This window comes from Colletotrichum tamarilloi (genome assembly GCF_030869305.1).
Source record: "Colletotrichum tamarilloi strain Tom-12 chromosome Unknown Scaffold_179.1, whole genome shotgun sequence".
In the NCBI taxonomy this organism is placed as follows: domain Eukaryota; kingdom Fungi; phylum Ascomycota; class Sordariomycetes; order Glomerellales; family Glomerellaceae; genus Colletotrichum; species Colletotrichum tamarilloi.
The window spans coordinates 41,745-57,194 of NW_026849562.1; the positions used below are offsets into that span (position 1 = coordinate 41,745).

Consider the following 15,450-nt stretch of genomic DNA (forward strand, 5'->3'; position numbering starts at 1 on the left):
TCCTCCACTTCAAAGCTCCATCCGCATGGCTCGCCGAGCCAAATCGCTTTGCCAACCCGGAGCATCCCACCGGTCTTCATCATACCCAGAGGAACTACGCCTCGTAGGAACATCCGCTATCAGCCCCACACACCCTCCATTATATCTTTTCGGCGGGTTGTCCGAAGCCTCACACCAGAAGAACGATCTCCTACCCTCGAGCCATTCGTTCTCAGCCATCGGCCCATCCCACGGCCTCTCCCAGTCACCCGCATAGAAAACGACCTTCTTCAGCAAATCCCCAACCTTCTTCTCCCGCAAGTGTCCCCACAGCTTCTTGGCCTGTTCAATCTCCAGCGGCGGCTGGGCCATGGACTCTATCCCGCTACCGCAATCCGACGCCTCACCCATCTTCCATTGCTCGTAGCCATAGATCCCCTCCGTGGAGGCACCCAGCTGTCGCCGGCACTCGCTCGCAAACTCCAAGAAGATTGTAATGTTGGTCAGTTTTGGGAAGTTGGTCACTAGCGCGTCAAAGTGCTCCATCGGCCATGTCCCATTGCGGTTGATGTCGAGGGTAATGCTCTCCAAGTTCGGCGCCATGCGGCCGAGTTCTGCGATTTCTTCCGCCGTCATCACTCGCCGCTGCCGAGTCCCGCTTTCCGCCTCGCGCCATTCGAGGCTTTTTAGAGACTGCGCATGGTGTCGTATGATGGGCAACACGGAAGCGCCGGTCTCGTGGCTGAATATCCACGACAGATGTGTCAACGAGTTCTCAGGTACCCCCAGGATGAGGTCTTTTGCCCAGGCGCCATAAACCTTCAACGACTGAAGTGATTTCAAGTGTGGGACCAGCTTCGCAACGTCAGGATACTCGTCGATCCTGGGCCTCAGTGTAAGATTCTGGATGCTCCCGAAATCCATGGCATCCAGCCACAAGTCCAGATTCGTCTTGATCTTTTGCTCCGCGGATAACGGGAGATACCTCAACCACTTCCAGGCTCTACCGGAGCCAATCCACTCCATCCTATCCCAAAACTTGGAACCTGTTCGAAACGGCGGCTCCTGGATCTCGTCCCATATCCGATCGCCAAAATGATAGCCCTCCAGGTCTAGTGACTCCAGCTCTGAGGGGTATGTGGACCCAGACGCTAGGTCGAGTGGGAAGTTCCAGCGGTCAGGATGTTCAGAGCACCCTAGGCTGGTGACGCGGAGTTTGAGGCTTTTAATGGATTCGCAGTTTGAGAGGGTTTTGTGGACGTCGTGCATGGTTGCCAGGATGGGGTCGCCGGGCTCGCGATTGCCATAGCGACGGGTTTGCCCTGACGGAACTACGGTGTCGATGTATGTTGGGCATTTGGCAGCAGCGAGTACGACAAGGGAGAAGAAGAGTAAACCGCGGGAAAATGGTTGCATTATTTCGATCGCTGGCTGATAAAGTTGATTAATCATTGGCTTTGCATCCAGTCTGCAAACATGGTTCGGACGAGATTCGAGAATTGCGAGATTATGGCACGAGGAAGTGCCGCGTTATATGCCGTTCCAGTTCACGAAAGGCCACGACTCTGTAGTGCTCGGACTGGCGATGTTTTCGATAGATAGTAAGATCTGTCCTGAAATGTCGAATCCTTCCCAGTTTCTGTGACCACGTCAATCTAGGCAGCTAACGCCGATCGGTCATAGCGGACTCTTTGCCTTGTCAGCAGCTAACTGCACGATTCTACAAGAATAATTCGATTTGGGGGAAACAGAAGGTACATTTGATAATGACCATGGTGCCTAGGAACCGGGGCACGGCTTTTTGGCAAGAACGCATATGCCAGCGGTTGAGTTACGCTTGGAGAAGATGCAGAACCATTTTGGTATGAGGACTGGTGACATTCTCGATCTACGCAATTGGTTGAAATTGGAGTGGGTCCATATTCTGCAGTGATCATGACGGCTGTACGGATATGTTTCTGAGTTCCTTTGACATGAACTGTATAGCGCAAAGTTTTTGTTGAATACCTAGGGCGGTAACATCATTTACGACGTGGAACATGGCCGCCGATCGTCCTTCGTGCCCCCGGACTTGAGAGCAATGAGAAGGCTTGTATAGCCTTTGGAGAAAATTTGGAACAGAGGTACAGCTGCTGATGAAGCCTATTGGCAGATCAGGACTCTGCAAATGTTGAACTTATCACTTTCTCCCAGCCTCGAACATTCGATGCCTTACTGGCTTTGACAGGATATTCAAGCAGCGGGAGTCAACACGGTGTTTCTTCACATCAAGATCCGCGGTAAGTCTCGCCCAAAGCCCCGCATAACTTCGGTCGGAGCAGTGAACTTTGGTCACTTCGGTGACAGAGTCATGGATATCAGGATTTTTCGAACTTCCAAGACTACGAGACTCAGCCACAGTTAGACAGATATGTTATCTCAATTAAACTCTTTTGGAGAAGATGTTTCGTTTGAATCGCTATACTGAGAGGGTAAGAGACGTCTATCACAACGTCTCATTTAACCTTAATTGACATGCGATCCTACACTAACCGACCGGGGCATCCGCGCCCGGGTGAGATTACATAGTGCGGCAAGGGAGGGGCATCACTCTCACATCATCGCATCTCACCTCAGAGCACGTAGTGGATAGTGATACAAGATATGCTAATCAGTTACAGAATCATCACTCTTTCCATCTAGGACGCCTTCAACCAACGATTGTCCCCGCACCGAGCACAAACTCTCTCCGAATGACCTCCGGCAACTCAAACTAAGATGAAGGTCCTCATCGCAACGATGCCCTTCGCAGGCCACATCCACCCAATGCAACCCATCGCCCTCGCCCTCGCCCGCAGAGGCCACACCGTAGCCTGGCTCACATCCGCCTCCCACGCCCACATGATCCCACAAACCGGCGCACTCTTCGTCCCCTCCCCGCCCCCGCTCGCCGCGCACGACGAGACCGCCCTCGCACCCGACCCGGAGACCTCTGGCCTTGCCGCCGTAGCCTCCACCCTCCGGAAGCTGTTTCTCGACAGGGTACCAGACCAAGTCGCAGCCTACCGCGCCGTCCTCGACGGCTCCGACGGAACGTCGGCGTTCAAGGCGGATATCCTACTTGTAGACCTCTGCGCCTACGGCGCACACTGCCTCCGTGACCTCACGGGCTTACCGTACGCGACGCTGGGTATCAACCCGCTTGTCACTCTCGACCCGGAGGTCCCGCCGTGGGGTACCGGCTGGGCGCCCCCGGCGACCCTCTTCGGCCGGTGGCTCAACGTCCTCGCGCACGCGGCCGCGAGCTGGCTTCTCTACCCGAAACTCACGGCCGCGCTCAACGCCCACCGAGAAGAGCTCGGTCTTCCGCCCTTGCCGGCGTCGGGGTTCTACGATTCCACGAGGTCGGATATTCTACACATCATGCCCACGACGCCAGCCTTCGAGTTCCCGCGCAAGAACCTCCACCCAGCCGTGAAATTCGTCGGACCGCTCCTCCCGCTCTTCAACGAAGACGAGCTCGAGCCTCTGCCTAAATGGTGGGATGAGATGCTCGCTCACCCGCGGGAAAAGGTAATCCACGTAACACAAGGCACCTATGCAACAAACGCCGCAAACCTCATCACACCAACCCTCGCCGCCCTCGCCCACCGCCCAGACCTCCTCGTCATCGCCACAACCCCAAACGCAGAAACTCACCTCCCAGCATCCTCCCTCTCCCTCCCGTCAAACGCCCGCGTAGCCACCTTCATCCCCCACGCCCGCCTCCTCCCGCACGTGGGCGTAATGGTCACCAACGCAGGCTACAACGGCGTTCTCGCGGCGCTGCGCTTCGGCGTACCGTTAGTCTGCGCGGGTCGGAGCGAGGATAAGGCCGACGTGAGCTCGCGGGTGGCGTGGAGCGGCGCCGGGATCGATCTCGCGACCGACGCGCCAAGTGAAAATGTGTTGAGGCGCGCGGTGGAGCGGGTCATCGACGATGAAAAGTTCCGGAGTGCGGCCGAGAGGGTGAGCGTGGATTTTGGCGGGCATGGGGATGGGCCTGGGGAGGCGGTTGATGCGTTGGAGGAGGTTGTTGAGCGTAGTCGGAGATGAAGGGGCCGGGGGTTGAAGATTTCAGCTTCGAGTTGGAAGTTTGTACGGGCCGAGACTATCGGGGTTCCGGGTCGGGGGTCGGGCGGCCGAGGAGTGATATCTCCGGCGCGCCGGCGCTGCGTGGTATCGGGGGCTGAGAAATTGATCTTCACTTTTGACAGCAAGCGGTATCCACTGCCAACGCTTGGCATGCAATGTAAATGCTCCATTATCCAGCGAGGTATCATTTCTCTATCAACAAAAAAAAAGAGGACTAGGTATTCTATCAAAGTATGCTCCGAGATCGCAGGTCCGCAAAATGCACCATTACACCAATGCAAGCAAATCCAACAATGCCTTCTCAGGTGGCTTTAAACGCTTTTACCTTGTTTGAAGCTCTCATCCTTGACTGTGGCGTCGGCGGATGTTGGCCTGTTCATTTGAAGCTCTTGACCTTCTGCATACTACCCTCCTCAACCAGGGCCTTGTGGAGATCAAAGGAGTTGAAGAGCAGATGAGGCTCGTGGCCCATGCCCTTGCGCAAGCACTCAAACTCGGCCTTCTCGAAGTAGTCGAGGAGGATGGGCTGGTAGACCGGGTGGGCGCACTTCTTGATGATGACGCGCGCACGCTCGCGGGGACTCAGCCCACGAACGTCAGCGAGGCCTTGCTCAGTGACAATGACGTCAATGTCCGCCTCGGTCTGGTCAATGTGCGTGCACATTGGGACGATACAGCTGACTCCGTGGGGGTCTGTTTTGGAAGGGCGCGTCGAGGGAGTGTGCATGATGCTGTACTTTGCGTTGCGGAGGAAATCGCCGCTACCGCCCATACCGTTGAGCATGCGGGAGCCCATGACGCACGTGCTGTTGGCGTGGGCGTAAATGTCAACCTCGACAGGGGTGTTCATGCCAATGACGCCGAGGCGGCGAATGATCTCGGGGGAGTTGGAGACCTGCTGGTTGCGGAGGAGGAGCTTGTTGTGGTAGCTCTCCCAGTTGTCGTAGAAGCGCTTGAAGCCGTCGGGGGAAAAGCGCACCGAGGTGGCGGTCGCAAATTCGAGCTTGCCCGAGTCAAAGAGGTCGAGGAAGGTATCCTGGATGACCTCGGTCCACACCTTGAGGTTTTCAAAGTTGCTGTCCTTGAGGCCTCCAACGACGGCGTTGGCAATGTTGCCGATACCGGACTGCAGCGGGAGCAGGCTCTTGGGAAGACGGCCGTGCTTAACCTCGTGCTCGAAGTATTCGATCAGATGTCTGGCGATGGCTCTGGAGCCGTCGTCTTCGGGGGCGTTGGGGCCGGTCTGATCCATGTAGTCGGACTCGATGATGCCAACGACCTTCTCGGGGTCAATGGGGATAGAGTTCGTTCCGATGCGATCCTCGACGCTGGTGATGAGGTAGGGCTTGCGGCGCGGGGGCACGTCGGTCATGGTGATGTCGTGAAGACCATCAAAGTTGGGCAGCGCGGTGTTGACCTCGATGATGATCTTGTCGGCCATCTGCACGAGCTCAGGGGTCGCTCCGACAGACGCACCAGGAACGATGCTGCCATCCTCCTTGATCTCTGTGGCCTCGACTACGACAACGTCAAGGTTCTTGTTTGGGCGGTCCTTGGTATAGAAGCCGTATACGAGGTCGACGGGGAACTGCGACAGGTGCTTGTCGAAGAAGTGAATCCTGCCCTCGTTGATGCCCTTGGAGATGGCCTTGCCGACCTGATGGGGGGCTCGGCGATTGATCATATCCAAGCTGGCCCAGCGGTTCTCGGTCTCGGCGCCGGAGGAGGCACCGACAAACAGGCTGTACTTGAGCTGGCCCTGAAGACTATTCGACGGGAACGATACATATTAGCTTATTGGAACCAGATCTAGTAGCACCTCTAGAAGTTCTTACGAGTTCTGCTCGACGTGGTCCGCCAAGTAGGTGGGCATCTTCTTGGGGTACCCGACGCCAGTGAAGCCGGACCAGCCGATGTAGGCGCCATTGGGGAAGTGCTGCAGGAGATCCTGGGGCTTGGTGAGCTTCTTGAGCATCGAGGGACGTTTGACGCGAGCCCGCAGAGCGGCGGAAGCAATAGGAGACGCCATGATCGCGAGAGGCGATCACGCAAATGAAAGTGAGGAGTGGAGAGGTTCACAGAGGGTCAATGCCCGTGGAAAGGAGGGGAGAGAGGAGAGGACGGAGTTCGAAGCCTGGCCTACGACGACAACAAGGAGAGGAAGGTACGGAGAACGGGGTGGCTCTGGGGCAGAAAGTGGGCGCCGGCGAGACTTTATACTGTCAGTTTTGTTTGGTTCCGATGGAAAGAGCGCGTCTCCATTCAGTTCTGGACTCAGGAGAAAAGACCAAGAGTCAAGAGTCAAGGTATGGGGAAAAAAGATCAGGTCACTCCTTGAGCCCCTCGGTGGGGAATGACGCAGCACCAACCCTTGGAGACCAGGGAGCTCCAAGATAGCTCCAAGCTTTCTTAGAGGTAGAGAGTGCCCCTTGAAGTATTATGTCATCAAGTTGGAGAGTATGATTGGTTCATTGACGGTTTGCGGCTCGGTAACAGTCGGTAACATCCTCAAGGACGCAGCCGCATGCCCGCCGCTAGAGCGAGAAACCTTCTTGTCTCTTTCGCCTGTCGCCAGGTACTTTGTAAGGCTCGCAATGTGCCTGAGTAGTCTGCTGTTGGCAGCCTGTAGGGCTTAATTCCAGGTACCTCACCGCGCATCCTTTCGGTTTGAGCCGAGAGTCAACAGCCATTGACCAATCAAGTCTCGTGGATTCCGCTGTTTTCCAAGCAAATCTGGGCTGAGGTTCAGTCAGGAGATTTTCCACTATTTTTGTATTGTCTGTTGATGCGCGCAATGTTTGCATTGTCTAGTGGTCTTCCATAGATGTTTTGAACTTCATGTCCCTAAGCTTCGAGTACCTAGATGGACCAAAGCCCCCACCGTCAAGGCGGTTCCCGAGATGCCAGCGACAAAAATAAACTGGAGTATTTTCTTAAACTTCCGTAGATGCGAGCTCAACCTTCGGCACAGCTCGGCCGGACGAATCTCGGCCTTAAGACTGCGCTGCGTCGTCTCATTCGTTGAGGCAGATCCACGTCTTCCCGGTCGATCTGGCTCCATTTCGTGCTACGTACCTACCTTACGTAAGGTGTGTCTGACACCAGGAATTGCCCTTCTCACGCTCTCGCATCTTCAAGACTCAAAGAGGAAGGAGACCCGTCATTTGCAAGGTTTCGAACGTTGGGAATAGCTTCTTTTCGTCTCTTTTTACTTTTTTTGCCCATTCTTGACGAGTTTCGGCAAAGCCTAGGTACATGCATCCACACCACGACGTATCCTGACCATTTATTCCGGAATCTTGGCCTCTTCAGCCGAAACTCCCGCCTTCCACCTGTATGACGCCGCGACGTGCTCATCCAGCGGTCCCGACTGGCCCTGCTTGCGATAAAAGTTCTCTCTGTACGTTCCACCGGGAACCGCGTAGTCGTCCCAGAAGAGACCGCGACGACGTAGCTCCGGCAGGAGAAGATCGATAATGTCCTTGAAGGACTGTGGGAAGAGGGCGTACGCCTAGCATCAATAGTCAGCATCATCATCTCCCACCAACAAAACGGCATGGGCACTTACAAAGTTGAATCCATCAACATCCGCCTCCTCGATCCACGTCTCAAGCCCATCAGCAACCTGCGAAGCCGTACCGACAAAAATGGGCCCGTTGCCACCAATGCTGACGTGCTCGGCAATAGTATGCTTCGTCCACTTTGACGTACCCGGCGAGAACCGCGCGTACCCCTCAACAGTCGACTTGACAGCATTGCTCTCCACCTGACGCAGCTCCTCCTCGTCACCATACTTGCTCAAATCGATGCCCGTCCAGCCACCGAACAGCGCCAGCGCGCCCTCGTGCGAGGCGTACTTGCGGTAATCAGCCAGCTTCGCCTGCGCCTCCTCCTCCGTAGCGCCCAGGATAGGCGTCACGAGCGCGAGCACCTTGATATCCTTACCGTCGCGGCCGTACTGCGTCCGCGCGAGCTCCCGGATCTCGGCAATGTTCTTTGCGCACACGGCGGGCGCGTGCGCCGAAACGAAGATGGCTTCGGCGTGCTGCGCCGCGAATTGTTTGCCGGCCTTGGAGGTTCCGGCTTGCAGGAGGAGAGGGGTGCGTTGCGGACTGGGTTGGACGATGTGCGGGCCAGGGACGGTAAAGAAGCGCCCGTTGTGGTCGATCTTGCGGACGAGGTCGGGCTGGGTGTAGATGCCTGACTTGCGGTCGAGCTTGACGGCGTCGTCTCTCCATGAGGACTCGAAGAGCTTGTACATGACCTTGATGTACTCCTCGGCTTGCGCGTATCGGTCGTCGTGCTGGCCCTGTTAGCAGTGCCCGGATCGTGGGATGGCTTCGCGTTATCCTACCTGGGGCTGCTGGGTGAGACCCATGTTCTTTGCTGCGGAATCTAGGTAGCTCGTCACGATCTGTGCTGGTCAGTCTGCGCTTCCTCAAAAGATTCTGCCTGGAGACTGACATTCCAACCAAGTCTATGATACTATTAGCAAGGGACCTTCGTGACCGGTCCTTGGGCTACTTACCGACCGCCCGTGAGGTGATCGAGAGTCGACAAACGCCTTGCGAGGTGGTACGGCTGCTCATATGTCGTCGATACCGTCACGCCGAAGCCAATGTTCTTCGTTACCGCAGCCATGGCAGCCACGGGGGCCAATGGCTCGTTGACGGGCCATTGGGCACCGGAAACCTTTGCGGGGTCGAGGGACTGCGAGTAGACATCGTAGCCGCCTGCTTTGTTATTAGCTGATATTCCGATTTCGATATCCTGAACGACAAGTCAAACTCACCAAGAACATCGGCGATGAAGATGCCGTGGAACTTGGCCTCCTCGAGCAGCTTAGCCAACTCAACCCAATGGCTGATTTCGTTGAAGCGCCACGACTCGTCTTCGGGATGCCTCCAGAGTCCGGGGGACTGGTGTCCACTGCCTACACGGGAACTGTCAGCTTCAATGCGAGAGTCTGCGGCGAAACCTGGATGCCATACACATCTCAACGAAGGCATTGAGCACGAGGCTCTTCTTCGGCTTTGCGCTTCCCGTCGTGTCGGCCATGTTTTCTTCGTCTTTCTTACTTCTGGAGTACTTTGGAGTCTCTAAGTTCGCTAGAATCGATCGTGCTCATGAGAAAGGTTTCAAAAGGGAAGAAGTTTCTGGCTTTTGCGACAACAAAATACAACAAAACTTTTTCCAGACTATTACTACAATCATTTAGCGAAACCTCGGCCACCGCGGGGTAACATGGAGGGGTTCGCGTCGAACGAGGTGACGTCCCCTTTGGAGACACACCCCCCGGCGGTGGTCTTACACAGAACATGTCGAAGTTTACCCCAAATTGCCCCTCCCGATACTCGGCGTGGGTCCGGCACCGTGCAGCCGGGGCGATGATGCCACCGGACGGCTCGGTGGCGCAAGACGCACGACGACGCACAAACGGGCCATGGGCGGACCCCACGCCAATGCCGACGACCCCTGCACTCCGCCTTCCTGATTGTTTCCAGGGAAGCTCCTGTTCGATAGCTCGCCTGGGCCTCCGAATGATGTCTCCTGAAAAGCTCCGTGTAAAGGCATTTAGCTATTTAGGCTGCAAAAGGCGGTTAAGCTGTAAGTCGCGGGGCCAAGATGCCCTTGGCTGAAGAGGAGATACAGCGGCTCCCGCCGGCAACCGCAGGTCGTGGGGTTCAAGGTTTCCGACATGAGGTTATCACGTCATGTTAGCTCCGATGACATGGCCCAACCAGAGAGTTGCAGATTACCGCGCGACAGATTGGCGGATGGTTAATATCCGCAAATTTTAGCAGTAGTGATACAGTACTGCAGACCACTCTATGAGGGGCAGTTCGAAGCGCAGGATTGATTGTCTCTGTCGAGCTTTCATTCGCCAATCGACCTGAGTATCGGTCTCACGATGATTTCGGCTTCGTGATCACCTCATTGGCAGTACATCAACACATGACACAGATGTTCGGAAAGAGCATTCAATTAAGGTTCATACAGAGATTATCTGGCGCGGAGAAACAGGGAATAATTAATCTCTATAGCAATATCGCAACCCCAGTCTCGACGATCGGCATCAAGCTGAGAGGAGTTATCCACCCCAGCCGGCAACGCGTCCCAGCAATTCGGGTATCACCAACGCCGACTCGCACTCTATCCCACCGTTTAAGGTACTGTCTAGTGCTTCACGTCCGATTCGCCATCCTCGCTAGACACCACGCCGCTCACCTCGCGCACCTCCTCCACGTGCGCCGACAGCCCGGAGCCAAAGTGTCTCAGGACCAGCCACGCGGGCCCGATGGCCACGGCCCACAGCGCAAAGTTGAGGTAGATTGCGCCGACCTCGCCAAAGAGGGTGATTGATGTGAGGCCGTAGCTGACGGCCTGCCACGCCGACTCGACTCCGCGGAGCAGGGCGGCGTAGCGGATGACTTCCTCTTCGCCTTCGGCCAGGTTTGTGACGATGAAGTACCTGTTTGTCTGTGTTAGTTCCAAAAGTCTCGGCAAACACGACGTGAGATTAGTTCCACGAAGGATTTGACGTACAGGAAGAGATAGTTGATCTGGAATCCGATCGTGAGGAAGATGTAGACCGCAAAGGCGGCTCCGAAGCCAGGGCTGGCCCAGTCGTGGACAGGGCGGGTCTGGCGGAACCGCGTCGCGAGGACGGTCGCCCAGAGCCACCACGCGCCCTGAGTGACGACGAGAGTCCAGAAGGTCGACCTCGTGCGGAGCTTGAGTGACACCTTTGCGCGATCAAGCCAGTGCTGCCAGCATCGTCAGTGACCGTCTCTTATTTCTAGCTACGAGCTTGCGAGAGCTACTTACTCCGAGAAGATTACCGGAAATCACGGCCACGATGCCGGAAAGGAAGGATCCGAGAGCTCGAGATCGAACAGAAAACCATGCTGCAGTACAACGTTAGCTTCAAGTCTCCTAGAGGAGAGCTTTTGGAAAGACTTACAGGCAAGATACGTGAAGAACACAGCCTCCGCAAACACAGCCTGGCCAATCCAAAGAACAATCAAAAGGAACTTCGGCTTCAACAAGTTTCTCGTCGTAGCCTTGATCTCATACCACGGATTCTCCAAAATCGCCAAGCTAACCTTTTTGCCATCCTGCCTCTCCACCTGCTCCGGCTTATTCAAGAAGAAGCCGACAAACGGGCCCGCAGCCTGGATGGCAATAAAGATAATGAAGACGGTGTACGAGACCTTGCCGGCCTGGTCGTTGTCCGCGTTGAGGCCGAGGTTGATGGCGCCGCCGAGGATCTGGCCGCAGAGGCGGTAGGTGAGCCAGTAGCCCAGCGCCTTGCCGCGGTTCCATGGCTCCGGGTAGGCGATGGCGATGGCGGCCTCGGCCATCCAGAAGACGCCGGCGGAGATGCCGCAGAGGGCGGCGCCAAGAAGCATGAGCCATTCGACGCCGTAGCGGTTGTTTGTGTAGAGGCCTGCTGCGAAGGGGGCGTAGCCGATGCTGTTGGATTTGGTAGTGTCAGCTTGTGCTTTTCCCGACACGCTCTTCCACATTCGTGGCGTTGGGAAGGCGGGCTGAACCTACGTTCCAAAGATGAGGGCGCCCTTGATGCCTATGTAGTGGACGATGACGGAGGAGAAGTAGCAGGACACCACCATGAGGCAGAATGTGAGGGCGTTGGCGGCGTTGACGACCTTTGGCGATGCGGCGCCGCCTGCGCCGAGGGAGTTCATGGCGCCCCAGATACCTGGGGCTGCGAGGTTGCAGAGGCCGAGGATGGTCATGTTGTAGAACGTCGAGCGGTACCATTTCACTGTTGAATTCTGATGTCAGTCTTCTAGTGGTACTGCAAGCATTATCTTTGCACCGTTGACGAACCTGGATGACGCTCCGACTTGGGAGGGATGACATCGCCCTTTGCTGGGTTGGCGACTTCTGCCATTGTGAAGGTCTTCCGATTAAGATCGAAGGTAACACAAGGCTGGACTGATGAATGAAAGAAGAGAAAGACTATGTCTTGATATCTTCGAAAGCCAAGACCTGAAATGCCGAGTCCTCTATCGCAGGGGGAATCGCAACAGAAACGGGAATCCTTCGTCTTATGGACCAGATCAGAAGAGACAAGAACATGCAGGGATTGTCCAGCTGGATGTCATAGTCAGGCCAACTTCACTGCTCGCCTCTGCTGTCAGCGCCCAATTCCTCAATTCTCTCCCAAAGTAACATGGTTGCCATTGACACATGCCGGGCCCAGACTGCAGGGTCCAGACAAACTTTTTTTTCCTTTCCTCCCATCCTTTGCCTAATACCAAGAGAACCCCGGCAGCATCTGCCAGGCTTACTCCAATTCTCCAATAGCTTAGCGTTTGAAGTGAGTACTCGCTAAGACGACTTTGTGGAAATCTCCGGCGAATTTGGGTTGCGAAATCAACCGGGTACAGCACGCCATTCCGCTGCCGGCGCACGGGTTCCGGAGTACCACCCTCGACGCTCTTGTCAATCAAAGCAATAGAGTCGATAGTCAACACCACCACCACGGTACCGTGTCGAATTCCCCACGCTAGGAGCAAAAGCACGACATTTTGATTCCGAGTCTTTGGGAACGTTTGGCATGTCAAATCGCGCGTCCACGTGGGTTGAAGACCTGGTGGCTTCAGATGGGCCGTTTGGCTTATCCTGTTCCTCGGGTTCGTAGTTCGGCATGGTGCCATTGACATTGATGGCTTGGCATTTGGTTTCAATCTACTGGCTCGAGACATTTTCGATGGTTTGGGACAAAGCACTGTACGATTTCTGAGTACCACAGATTCTTCTGCCAGAGACTACCTAAGCTCTATTATCAAGCAAGCAAGCAGCGAAGAGTCTACCCAGGACATCCCCATGGCGCAGACTATGCACTCGAGATATCTCTTTCAAGTGATCATGATGGTATTGATTTTGTTGCATTCATCGTAGCGCATGTATCTATGAGCTCCTGCGCAAATCTAAGGAACACTATGCCAACTCTCATGGACATCTTTGACATCCACACCCCCAGCCTTAAGGTAAGGAGTCACGTCGGATTCCGGGTCCAGCTCCCTCTTCGTGCATCCAAGTCCAAAGTACCACAAGAAAGGGTTTTCCGAGTCCCCGACATACTCATACTCAAAGTCCTCCCACCGCGGCTCCCGTTGTACGATCGTCGCCAGCGTAGCAGACCCGGGCCATAAGCCGTGGATCCTTGAACCGGCCTTACCGCTGTTATACCAAGAGCTGCAATTCTCTGACAACACCGTCGTCGCGAAGAACGCATCAGAGTACTGTGTAAAGTTGTCCGCCGCCCTCTTGGTAGGCTGAATTGTCTTGATCCCCTCGCGGCTCGCCTTACGGAGGATGCGTGCGAAATACGTAATCTGATTCTCGACGTTGTGCGGGACCGTGCCGGAGCGTCCCGACCCGTTGGGGCCGTGGATGAAGAGCAGGTTCGGGAACCCGGGCGTTGCGGAGCCGAAGTATGTATACGGTCCATCGGGGCGCCAGACCTCGCGGAGGTCCTGACCCTTGGCCGTGATGGGGAATGGAGGTGCCATGTCGACATTCGCGCCTGTAGCGCAAAAGATTGCGTCGACTTCGCGATGCTTGCCGTCTTCCGTCTCGATGCCCGTCTCCGTGATCCGCTTGATACGCGTCTGGATGTACTCCGTCTTGTCGGAAGAAATGGCCTCGAAGTAGCCCGGCCCGGGTGTTAGACGCCGGCAGTGTGGCGAGAAGTCTGGGATGAGGGCGTCGATGAGCTCGGGTTTCTTGGTGAGCCTGTCGTTCATGAACTTGCGGAACTTTTCTCGCGCCTCATCATTCTCGCTGGAGCCCTTAAGCCACCCGGTGAAGTGACGGAAGTATTTGCTCTCCAGCTCCTTGCGGTACAGGAGGTACGCCTCTGGATCCTTGCGGAAGGTCTCTCTGAGGTTCTCGGGGATGACGATGGGCTCGATGGAGGTCTCGTCGCCCGCAAATGAAGCTGTGACCCACGTCTTGTTCCGCGCGTAGTGATCCAGCCGCGAGACAACCTTGTGCAAATTTGATGTGAGCTGAATACCACTGGCGCCGTTGCCAATCACCGCGACCTTCTTTTCTCTCGGGTCGAAGCTGGGGTCCCAGTTCGAGGCGTGTCTGAGGACTCCCTTGAAGTCCTTGATACCAGGGTAGTCTGGTAGCTTCCAGGCGTTGAAGCGGCCTATGGCTGTGAGGACGAACTCGGCCTCCTCTGTGCGAATTGCGTCTGTCGCGAGGTCGCGGATGGTGATTTGCCAGATTGAGCGTGATTCTACCCAGTTCAGGCCTTCAACTCGTTGTGCGAGATGGAGGTGCTTGTAAACGTCGTATTTCCGCGCCAGGCCCTGCCAGTAGTCGCGGATCTCGGCGCCTTGGGCAAATTCCTCCGTCCATTGTGTGTTGGGGTCAAATGTTGACTGATATACGTGGGCTGGTACGTCGCAACGAACGCCTGGATAGATGTTCTCGAACCATGTGCCGCCCTAGAAATATCGGTATTAGTCGGGAGTTCCTCTATAACGTTCTCAAGATTGATTGGAAACGTACCACGTCGGCGTTCTTCTCGTAAATCGAGAGCTTGATGCCGGGCACCTTTGCTGGTAAGAGGATGCCAGCAAGGACACCCGATAGACCTGCTCCGATCACAGCAACCCTCAGCTCCCGCGGCTCGTCTATGTATCTTTCGATGAGTTTGATCGGGTAATCATCATAAATGGACTTTGGTGGCGTGAGGAGTGAGTCGACGGTGCGCTCAATGAGAGTCTGTTTGTCGGACCCGTTCTTCAAAGGTGTCTCAATCGGAGCCTCCTTCTGTTCCAAGACTTGTGAGGGCGTTGTGTCAATGTGGTCACCCATGATTACAGCTGTGAATACTCTGGTGATAATTCAAGTTGAAGGTGTGAGTTACAGTACTCTATGATAGACTCCGCTCACATCTCACAGCAGATAAGATGGGAAAGCCACATTTTGTTAGCCGGCGACTCTGCCCCTCGTCGATCCGGACATCGGAATCACGTCAGACTCGTGCTCGAACGCGTTACACGCACTTGGAGGGAAGACGCTCCGTGGTCTTGAGTATGGTCCAACTCAGGGACCGCCTCGCCGTCCTATCAGAGAAGAGCCATTGTTATCTCGCAGCATCAAAGCGAAAGCTTCACAAAAGAAACAGCTCTCCACCCTACCATAGATGCTGGAGCTTCATAACCCCGCTATCCAATGTTGCGGGCGAGTATACGCACGGCGGATGTTGCTGGAGATGAGGTGCGCGGAGTATGGGGAGCACGCCATCTCCCCACTTTCTTGGGGAATCACAACGAGCACGCCCCCCCCCCCCCCTTCTCATTCCCTCCT

At 55.6% G+C, this 15,450-nt stretch overlaps 6 protein-coding genes across 6 annotated transcripts; 1 reads left to right on the plus strand and 5 right to left on the minus strand.

The window, feature by feature from the left end:
* Positions 1–9: 9 nt before the first annotated feature.
* CTAM01_15820 (uncharacterized protein) lies at positions 10–1,395 on the minus strand (the record flags this gene model as incomplete). The annotated part of the gene is made up of 1 exon (XM_060531814.1): positions 10–1,395. One exon carries the CDS (start codon positions 1,393–1,395, stop codon positions 10–12), a length of 1,386 nt encoding a protein of 461 aa, XP_060373621.1.
* Positions 1,396–2,736: 1,341 nt separating this feature from the next.
* CTAM01_15821 (PdmS protein) lies at positions 2,737–4,053 on the plus strand (the record flags this gene model as incomplete). Its single annotated transcript, XM_060531815.1, has 1 exon — positions 2,737–4,053. The coding sequence occupies one exon, from the start codon at positions 2,737–2,739 to the stop codon at positions 4,051–4,053; it is 1,317 nt and encodes a 438-aa protein (XP_060373622.1).
* Positions 4,054–4,468: 415 nt separating this feature from the next.
* On the minus strand, positions 4,469–6,121 carry CTAM01_15822 (acetyl-CoA hydrolase; the record flags this gene model as incomplete). Its single annotated transcript, XM_060531816.1, has 2 exons — positions 4,469–5,858; positions 5,928–6,121. 2 exons carry the CDS (start codon positions 6,119–6,121, stop codon positions 4,469–4,471), a joined length of 1,584 nt encoding a protein of 527 aa, XP_060373623.1.
* Positions 6,122–7,378: 1,257 nt separating this feature from the next.
* CTAM01_15823 (dibenzothiophene desulfurization enzyme A) lies at positions 7,379–9,150 on the minus strand (the record flags this gene model as incomplete). Its single annotated transcript, XM_060531817.1, has 7 exons — positions 7,379–7,603; positions 7,661–8,395; positions 8,447–8,506; positions 8,557–8,569; positions 8,621–8,825; positions 8,885–9,025; positions 9,084–9,150. The coding sequence occupies 7 exons, from the start codon at positions 9,148–9,150 to the stop codon at positions 7,379–7,381; spliced, it is 1,446 nt and encodes a 481-aa protein (XP_060373624.1).
* Positions 9,151–10,269: 1,119 nt separating this feature from the next.
* Positions 10,270–12,010, minus strand: CTAM01_15824 (major facilitator superfamily transporter; the record flags this gene model as incomplete). Its single annotated transcript, XM_060531818.1, has 6 exons — positions 10,270–10,564; positions 10,639–10,859; positions 10,921–11,000; positions 11,057–11,568; positions 11,653–11,881; positions 11,947–12,010. The coding sequence occupies 6 exons, from the start codon at positions 12,008–12,010 to the stop codon at positions 10,270–10,272; spliced, it is 1,401 nt and encodes a 466-aa protein (XP_060373625.1).
* A 1,042-nt stretch (positions 12,011–13,052) lies between these two features.
* Positions 13,053–14,955, minus strand: CTAM01_15825 (4-hydroxyacetophenone monooxygenase; the record flags this gene model as incomplete). Its single annotated transcript, XM_060531819.1, has 2 exons — positions 13,053–14,582; positions 14,647–14,955. The coding sequence occupies 2 exons, from the start codon at positions 14,953–14,955 to the stop codon at positions 13,053–13,055; spliced, it is 1,839 nt and encodes a 612-aa protein (XP_060373626.1).
* Positions 14,956–15,450: the final 495 nt, after the last annotated feature.